The sequence below is a fragment of the Pygoscelis adeliae genome, unplaced genomic scaffold, assembly GCF_000699105.1.
Source record: "Pygoscelis adeliae isolate BGI_AS28 unplaced genomic scaffold, ASM69910v1 Scaffold92, whole genome shotgun sequence".
NCBI classification, from domain to species: Eukaryota; Metazoa; Chordata; class Aves; order Sphenisciformes; family Spheniscidae; genus Pygoscelis; species Pygoscelis adeliae.
This window is the reverse complement of record NW_008824306.1, coordinates 1366407-1376583: the sequence shown is the minus strand read 5'-3', so window position 1 is coordinate 1376583 and position 10177 is coordinate 1366407. Positions and strand designations below refer to the sequence as shown.

The following is a 10177-nucleotide window of genomic DNA, read 5'->3' as shown; positions in this document are numbered from 1 at the left end:
TCCCAACCAACTGATGAAGTGATAGAACGTTTGGGAAAAAAAAAAAAAAATGCCATGGCTATTCCAAAGAGGCACAACTTAGGGCACTGTGCTGGGCCCTGGCCGGCATCTACCAAACACTGCTTATTACTATGCAGCACCTTCAGGGAGAAAAGAGGAAAAAGATACCAACAGACACTATGGGTACACCAGACACTGTATTAGTTGCCCCTATAACTAAAAAGAAACAATGGAAGCAGAAGTCAGCTCATTTAGTAAGGGATGAAGAAGCTTCTCCTAAGAGGGAGCACGAGAAAGAATCAGAAGCAGCAGCCTGTTCTGCAGCAGAGTAGTCACAAGAACAGGAGGGGGAAGAGTCAGAAATCATAAACAAGTTTTCAGACTTTTACCCTTCCGATTCTCTACACCATCGCACTGAGGGGGAGGGAGCAAGCAGCTGTGTGGGTCTTACCTGTCTACCAGGGTTAAACCACAACATCAACTTTCATTTTCACACTCATCTTAACTGTAATTACGGTTTTAACCTGCAAATTGGTATTTTTCATGAGGGCAGACAAGTATCAATTGTTTTGATAACACAACATGGAAAAATTTAACTGAACAACTTCCCTCACAACATCAGTCAATGAAACCATAAAAGAGGAGTGCAACTTACATCACTGATAAAAAAGCGAGAGTCACATTATTCCTGGAAGTGGAAAATTGACATATGGATGCTTTAGTTTAATGCTCTCTCTGAAAGCACATACAGAATCAGGGTGGAGAGAAGGCAATTGTGTTGCACAGTACAAATAAAGTGTACAGAGAAAAAGAACCCATTGATAATGTTCCACAGATCCAAAATATATTTTCAACATATTCTCTGTAGTACTGGGAACCTTCTGCCAGCCTTTTTTGCATCCCTTACACAAAATACCAACTGCTGAGGGCTCTGGAATCCAAGAGAATGGAGAAGGTGCTACAAAGCTGTCACCAACCACTGCTTGTAAAGTGAATAGGTAGGAAAAATCCTTGCACAGAAGTTTTTCACAGACATCATGAGAGTGAGAATAACTGGGGGGGAAGGGATGAAGCTGGAAAAAGCCTTAACATTCAAACTGCATGGTTAGAGCGAGAAGCGTAGAAATAAGAACATGAATGGCAGAGAAATGGCTAATTGTGTATCATAGCACTGCAAAATGAGAAACAAAATGAGGAGGGAAAAAAGCTAGGGTTTACTTATAAATCTATGTTTTAACAAGCTGAATCAATTATTTAAAATATACCACAATAATATGTTCTGGTACACGCTACTTTCAAAAGTTATCTTGCTTTTGTCTGTAAATGGTGAGTCCTGGTTCCTTTAAGTTTGCATGCAGAGAGGGGGAGTACACCTTTGCATTTATTACAAGGCAAGGCCAGCTTCTTCACAGAACTCTCAAACCACAGATAGAAATGACTGTGCTTTAAAAAGAAAAATATACTCGCTATTCCTTCCACAAAAATTCTCACTAGCTAAAGATGTCAACATAAGCATGGCGAGCAACAAATTAAGAGTCTGATGAAAAGACAGGATCATTTTTGTCAGGGGGTATAGAAAAGTTCTTTATCAGCAAGGAATTCATTTTGCAGCCAGAACTCCCCAACTTGCAGGCAACAGAATCTACCTATCAGTTTTGCTTTTACTGCCATGTTTTAGGTTTTTATTTTTGCTTTATTACTTTTGTGTTTTCACAGAAGCTTAAGAAGAACCTGGAACAGCCAAAAAGCTGTTATACACAAACATATTTAACTTAAAAACCCACAAATTATAGTAGGGTGCAGAAAAACACAGAGAAAGCTTCGTATTTGACTATGATAATCAATGCAGTTTTCACGTTGAAAACTCATTTCTGAAGTTAAAAGTAAAAATCAGCATGACCAATACATAGCCACTGCTTTTTTAGAAGCAAATACAGTTAGAGAGACCTCTGGGAGCTGCACAAAGAATGTCATTGGGGAAAAAATACAAAGCATTAAAGACCTGAAGCCTAAAAATGTTGGAAGATTATTTTTGTTAATACTGTCAACTTCAAGCTAAGTTTTCCTGCCAAAAGACATTGTTTTTTCACAAAAGACATTGTTTGGCTTGTGTTTTGTCTATGTAAAACAACTACCTGGAGCCCATAAAACACTTAACTTTACATATTTTATGACATCCAAAGAATTAAAGCTACGAGTGCAATATATCCCCATTTCTATATCCCTAAGGATGCCACAGAGTTATACTGCATACACCTGTAATTCATCAAACAACATAAGAGCTTTCGTTCTGGGTCTATTTTGCTGAACCCCAAGGGCAGTTCTAAAACGGGCAAAACCAAATCATTAGTGAACAACAACCACAGACCCAGCTCAAACCTGCCAAATATTTTATCTTCACTGATTCAGCATAGTGCTTGACTCAATTACAGTAGATTTAAACATGAGCTTAGATGTTTTTGCTTTGGTGAGCACTTCTTGCAATATTAAATTCATATACTGACTATAGCTAAAATCCTCATTATATCAAGTCAGGAGAAGAGCTGTGCACACACTGGGTGACCCCTGCATGGAAAGCTGACAAGCAGGCAGAGAGGAACCATGGTGCTCTGCAACAACTCTCCTGATACAGATGTCCAACCGAAAATGGTTATCATGTAGTGCATCTGTCTTAAGAGTTTATGCAGTCAAAAAACCTTTCAATTTCAATGTTTAAGGAAAAAAAAAAAACCCCAACAAAACTAAGCATCAAAAGTCAAACTTCTAGGCAAGCTACTTGGTAAATGATTTTTTTTTTGTTTGAAAGAAAATATGGATTGCACTTGTGTAGTAGCCTGTGCATCTTAGAGACTTATCTTGGTATTAAATGCCATATAGTAGATCAAATTCCAAGTACATGAAATTAAATCTCAAGTTAAAGGGTGGTGCACGTTTGGTGCATGCTATACATTTATCCAGTATGATTCATCCTCAGTACCCATAGTAGCCATACCCGGGGTCACACAATTTTCTCTGCCCTGTCCTCAGCAGTTGCCTTCCATCCTTCAAGCTGCAGACTGAGCTGCATCTCTTGGGCCTTCCACAGCACAGAGAGAGCCAGGACTGCTACAGAAGCCAGACGTAACTGAGCTGCTGCCTTCTTCCGTCCTACAAGAAGCAACTGCTGCCAACACATTATATACTCTGTTGCAGAGCAGGAACAGCCCAGTTCTCCATTTGGTTTGTGACAGGCACAAGGAGATATGAGGTTGACTGGGCTGTCTTTTATCATCTCAAGCAGGCGGAGGGGAGAAGAAGTGGCCAGGCAGCCTGCAAGTGGATCACTGTGTCGTATATGATTATATTACGTCACATGCTAGGTATGGGTTATAAATGGCTGATTGAAATATCCTTCACCACTGGGAATTTCCCTGGTTTTGTGCTTTGGGGCCACAAAATAAGTTGTCTGCATACAATGGCAAAATGCAACATATGCTGCTTGCTGGCATATACACTCCAGTAACATGTATAAATTAGAAAGTGATCATGGTTTAAGAGTACAGAAAATGTAAATAATTGAGGTGAAGAATATACATGAAGGTCATTATGAAGAACTTAAGAGTGAATTGCACAGAAGATGCACTTGTACCATTTGAATATCATCAAATATCTTTTAGATAAAATATGCCATTTATAAGTTAGGTGAATGGAAATAGTCCATTAAAAGAATAATGAAGGTGCTTATTACAGCTTAGAACCAACTGTAACTGTATTTCTCGGGTGGTTGGTTTTTTTAAAACTTATAATACCCCATTCCTTTGTTACTCATCTCACTAATCAGTTCCAAAATGAAGTTTGACAGACTGTAATTCACTATAATAATCTATTATCATACAATAATTCAGAAAAAAATGTAGCATTATCTCTTCCTGCAGCAAGAGTTATGGTCATCGAATTGTAAACACTACAGGCTACAGTTAATAACCAACTGAATAATAATAATTAAAAAAACCCCTGCTAACTGGAATTGCTCACACCATTTTTTGGCATTTCTCCTCTTAGCAAATTTTCAGGATATGCATTCTTGTGTCTAAACTTTGATGGAACACCACAGTAACAAGGACTTCTAAGACTACTTAAGGAACTATTAAATATTTAATTAATACAAGACTCTTTCTGTTAGAACAAATTTTAATATAACTATACATTCAAAAGTGGAAAAAATAAAAACAAGGTATAATTAAATCTAACAGAAACAAGAATTAAAGTACATGCAAACTAATTACAGCATTACAAACTAATTACTAATAGTCCACAGCAATTTTCCCTCACTTAAATTTAATCTTAAATGAGATCAACTACGTAGTCTAAATAGGAGGCCAGCATACATGTCCACCATTTTAGTAAAAAAAATATAAAATTAATAATGAGACTGAACAATAAAATTGATAGTAGATCACTGAGGTGGCTTCTCACAGTGTATGTTTAAACATAAAGCAAAACTAACAAAACAAGAACCTCACCAAAATTGCAGAAGTTTTTCTATGATATCTCCTCTGTTCTCATAAAGGCACTTATTTATAGCTGTTGAAAAGCTGTATCTGACCACCACAGATGTATCAGACAGAAGGAAATTCAAAGGTCTCAAGCTGTGTAGAGCTAAACAGAGTTTGACTGATCCGTGATCAAACCTTTCCTGTGGAGAAAGGAAACTGTCCTGTGCACACTTCTGGATGATTTGTATAAAATACTGTATTTCTGGGACACAGAGTCGGTTTTCCCCAACTGATGCCTAGAACGCATCAGCTGTAAATTGCTTCCACACCATCCATCACCTGACTAGACATAGGAGATGTGTTTATTTGGTCACTCGTATGAGGACAGACATGGATACAGTATCGTTGCATGTGGGCTTCAGGAATAGACAGTCAGCTTTGTGATAGCTCCTGAAGCTGAAGAACAGTTAAATGTCACTGAAAATACAAGTTTTCATGCATAAAATAGAGACTTCCCCCCCCTCCATTCTGGAAAGTGGGCAGTCCTAAAGAGAATGACAGTAACAATCCCTCCTCCCCCCAAAAGACTAAAGCACTATAAAAGGATTGTAAGGTGTTTCTGTGCCATACCTACATGACCAAAGGACTGTTACAACACTCTTCCGCACTCTCTCATTCTTTTTATTTCTGTAATGGAGCTGCATCCTGACCTAATTTCAGAGTCTTTTTTGCACAGACAACATTATCTTGTCTGAACTTTAAATGCCTAGCTGCTTTTTAACACTGTAAAAGACAAGTGTACATTCTGAAAACCTACTTATGTCAGAGAGATATTGTTCTTAACTGCACTTTCCAGATTCAAGTATCATCCTTTTCATTGCAGCAGTGGAGACAAAAAGGACATCAGACAGAAAAATTTCCTCTCTGAAAAGGAAGGTGCCTGCAGCTTGCATAGGTAAGCTTAAAACTACTATTTCGTTGTTTCACCTGACAAAATTTGGGCATTGACACAAAAATGATCATTAGACTTCTAAATGACTGAATTCAACAATTACCTTGTGAATTTAACTCATAATAATAAAATAATTGAATACATTTTGGTTCACCAATCCATACGGGACTTAGTGTACACTAAAATGCAACAGCTATAAAAGTTACGTTTAATTTGCAAATTGTCAAACATGGCCTTCAGCGTAACTTTTAAATATGACTTTTACAACTTTTTGCTTTCTAATCATAAGATTGGTGCCTGGGCTTTTTATCATAGCTACACAGAATCCTCTTTGGTATCTGAGTTCATTTGCTTACAGCTGTTACCAAAAAAATTATTAATCAGTCTGTAAGTTTGAAATCTGTTAATTTTTCCCATATGCTTTTATATGGAACAAAAGCTAACTCGGATACACTTCACTAAAACAGTATCTGTCCAAGAAAATCTCTCTTCACTACAGGTTAGTAAAGCTGAAATGCCAGTTTTTATATGCAGTTATTGTATAGATCTTTGATTTCCTATTTGCAGTCTGGAAATTGAGAAAAGATTGAACACTGAACTTGGAAAAAATAAATATATTGCAGTTTTTAACAACCATTTCACATGTTTAAAAATACAGAGTGAATTTTTTATGCAAAATGTACATCTAAGATTAGAGCTCTGAACAAAGTAACATTAGATACAGACATCAGCACAAAATAAATGCATGTAGCCAGATTCCTGCATCATGCACAGTTTAATTTGTACTTAAGTGGAGGTACAGGATACTCCTCTGCATTTCTGCAATTAAAGTGATACTTTGCACTTATTTTGCTTATTTAACTTAAAATAGTCTAGAAGTGGTTTCCAAAGTAGGTTACAGATGTTCCAGAAGACAGAGAAATAAACCAAGACCACACAAGTTATTGTCAGACCCTAGCTTGAACCTTCTGTTTCCTCATTTATTTTATTAGATTCTATGCATGTAAAATCTTTGGGGTTTAACATCAGCCAACTTTTCTTCACAAAATCTCAGTGGAAGAGAACAGAAACCTCAGGCAAACTCAAGATGATAACCCCAGAGGACAAACAGCAGTTAGTAACACTGAAAAGGAGGGGAGAAAAAGGAACAGTTAAAATAAGAGCAAAAAATAAAAGAGATGTTAGATGCACATTACAGAAAAATAATTCTTTTAATTGTGTTTCAGCTCTGACCATTCATTCAAGAAATACCGGCATAAATGAGAAATTCAACATGTCTTCTTCAGCCATCGTTAGCTACTACTGTAGCTCTACCTGTCATCTACTCTCTTCTATTTCCTGCTGGAAGTTTTGGAAATATTCTTGCTGCCTGGATATTTTCAAGGCAAGCACCCACAAAAAGAGCACAATACATTTACGTAGTAAACCTTGTCACTGCAAATTTACTCGTGTGTAGCACTATGCCTTTTCTGGCTGCGTATTTTGCAAGAGGGTACGAATGGACTTACGACTCTGTAGCATGTAGAATAGCATGGCACCTTGGGACTCTCATTATGCACGTCAGTTTGTATGTTACTATTATAATTTTATGTTCAACTGCTCTAAGTCAGTATGCAACACTGAAGAAAAATAGCGACGCACAATACTCTCAAGCAGTTAATGAAAACTTTTACAGATGTGTACTTGAAAAGTTTCGTCAGCCAAAATTTGCTAAATTTTTGTGCATCATTATATGGCTTACTGTGCTCTGCATAACAGTAATAGCTATAACATACAATGTCCAGGCAAGGGCTATGGAAGAATTTCAAGGATGCTACAACATCAGGGTAGAAGCTGGTGAATTTACCGCAATGATTGCGGCTTCTTTTGCCACTGCATGTTTCTTTGTATCTTTTATGACGGTTTTGTTGTCATACTATTCTCTTACCAGACATCTGAGTAAAATACAAAAAAATACCTGTATTGGAGAAAAACATCTAATTTACAGAACAGTGAAAAGAAACATTCTTGTCATCCAGATGATACTAACCGTCTGCTTTCTTCCATATCATATTTTTAGGCCAATTTTTTATGTACTGCTTACAAATAATGACTGCCCAAGGTTAAACTATCTAGTGGAAATTAAAAATTTCCTTACTTGTCTTGCTGCTGCTAAGAGTAGTTTAGATCCAGTTATAACCCTTCTGCTAGATAAAACATTTAAGAAAAGTCTGTACGGCCTGTTTACAAAGTCCACACCAGAACACCACAAACGTAAAGCCGATATTTTCACTGAAGAGACTCCCGAAATGTGAAGGAATATGGAAAGATTTTAATAGAATATAAGGAACAATAAACTCATTTTATCTACCTATAACCAGACTTTGATATGAAAGGGTAAATATTTAAAGTTATAACATATTACCTGTATTTTTTTCAAATGATCTTGCTTGCTACATCAAGATTAGCCATAATAAATCCAATGTGTATATCCAAATGAATCCAAGTGATTGATACACTGAACTGTGTAATACCCCTTTCTCCATGCAATGCAAAAGACATTTAATGTTTGACCTATGGACAGTGTTTTCTACCTAAATAATCAAGGGAGAAGGCAGAAACTAGGCTGAAGTTGAGGACCCAGTTCTCTTTTATCACCAGTAAACAAGTCTCAGGTTTTGGACATGGGTTTCCTTTATAAAAAAGGCTGAACAAAGCACAGACGTTTTCTCTGGAATGGCTGAACCACGTATCAAAGGCTTAAGGAAGCAGGCACAGAGAGCTATAAAACACATTCAAGATTAACGTGTATTTTTTGTTCAGGAGTATTTCGCTAGAAGGTCGATTCCTTTTTTTAATGGGGAATGCATCACGAGATACTAAAACTCTTTAGTGCGTAAAGAAAAGCTCTTGATGACATCTTATTCCAAAGTTACTGAAAACTGCCATTATTTACTTTAGCTATGTCCATCACATTAGGGTTTTGCTATAGTAACTGTTTTTTTAGGAGTAAAAAACTGTGTTAAGAAATGAGGCACTTTTTAAATTCTAGCCTTCACAGAAAAAGCTTTACTACAGCTTTGTACTAAAATAACAGATTTGTACTAAATCTTTAGTACTAACTTTATACTAAAATCTCAGATTTAAGATTTAACTAATTTATCACCCTGCTCTGACATTTCCTATCATGGCCACAGTGTTACTGAAATTACGTCTGCAACAGGGTGACTCTGAAGAGAAAGTTTTGATGGTGACAGATAACCTGTAGCGGTGAAGTATCCACAGATGAAGACAAACTCCGGTGGCCTAGGATTTTACTCAGTGTTTGAGAAGAATGGGTTTTATATGTGCTCTGTAGCTTGGTCAGGAATGATTTTTCTTGCAGTCTTATCCATGGCAGTCACGTTCAACAGCTAAGGCAGTGGTGTCCTTATTGGTACGCAGCCTTTGTGTACTCAGGATACCATACTCACCCAAAACTGCTACATACTTATTCCACTTCAAAGGTGGATTAACACATGCTGCTCCAGGAGGCACATCCTTCACAACAATGTTTAAATCCAGACCATTTATAGAAGAGTGCATAAAGCACAAAAGATCTACAGAATTGCAACATATCTGAATGTACAATAATATTAAGTGAAGAAAAAAAAGGATGAAATGCATACGCGCAGTTATTTCTAACCTCTGGTACTACTCAGGATTAGGAAAAAAAAAAAGGCAAAACAAATCACTGGAATTTCCATACTCCTAGTCTAATCTTGTGAGGTAAATTCTATGGTTTAATTAGGAAGGCATAAATGCTTATTATTTACTGGTATACAAAATATATTCAGTGATAAATATTTAATGATCATCAACAGTATGAGAGCAATGCAAAACAGGAGGTTTTGTGATTGGTTTTGGTTTGTTTTTTTTTTTTTTTTTGAACTGTAGAAGTTAGAATATCATGATGACTTAAGTAGGCATTTCAATTATTTTGAATCATTTCTGTAGGAGACACTTAAGATTACATAGTGGTCTTTTCCCTTGTACAATCTTCTTTGCAACTGAGATCAAGAGGAGTTTACTGAGTGTAAAAAGTGCTACAAAATACTATGTATTCTGAGAAATCCTATCACTCACCCAAAACTTCACAGTAAAATGTAGTGAGCAATTCTGTCTTCCCAACCCTACTACTGAGTTCCATGACAGGTACACTAAACCAACCCAAGTGCCAGTAGACACAAAATATTAGGTCTTCTCTAAGGGGGACCCCAAGAATTCATATCATCTGACAGCTGCTTGATGATCTGCAGAAGTTAAATAAAGATGCAAGTGAAAAAGACAGAAAATCATAGGTAACATACAAAGTTACCCGTGATAATAGAATTTAGTGATTGCTTCTTTCACAGGATTCCCATGTGATGTTTAACATACAACTTATGGAAAAAACTTCAGTGGGCAGCTTCAGGGTCTAATTCTACAAAGCACTGTAGGAAAGTTGCTCTGCAAACACAGTCCTTAAGCGTGGGAAGCTGGTTTGTGCAGGTGGGTGTTCGACTGCGCAACACAACCAATGGCCAAGTACCTACAGCAGGACTGAATTGAGCAGTTTAAGTCCTCCAGATCATAGAATCATTAAGGTTGGAAGAGACCTCCAAGATCATCGAGTCCAACCATCAACCCAACAACACCATGCCCACTAAACCATGTCCCTAAGCGCCTCATCTACCCGTCTTTTGAATACTTCCAGGGATGGTGACTCAACCACTTCCCTGGGCAGCCTCTT

General features: G+C 37.1%; 2 protein-coding genes across 3 annotated transcripts in view; one reads left to right on the top strand and one right to left on the bottom strand.

Moving 5' to 3' along the window:
- Positions 1 to 10177, bottom strand: part of CASK (calcium/calmodulin-dependent serine protein kinase (MAGUK family)) — a 139992-nt gene that overhangs the window by 108936 nt on the left and 20879 nt on the right. The gene's annotated exons all lie outside the window — the stretch shown is intronic.
- Positions 6687 to 7721, top strand: GPR82 (G protein-coupled receptor 82). Its single transcript, XM_009318904.1, has one exon. It carries the CDS (start codon positions 6687 to 6689, stop codon positions 7719 to 7721), a length of 1035 nt encoding a protein of 344 aa, XP_009317179.1.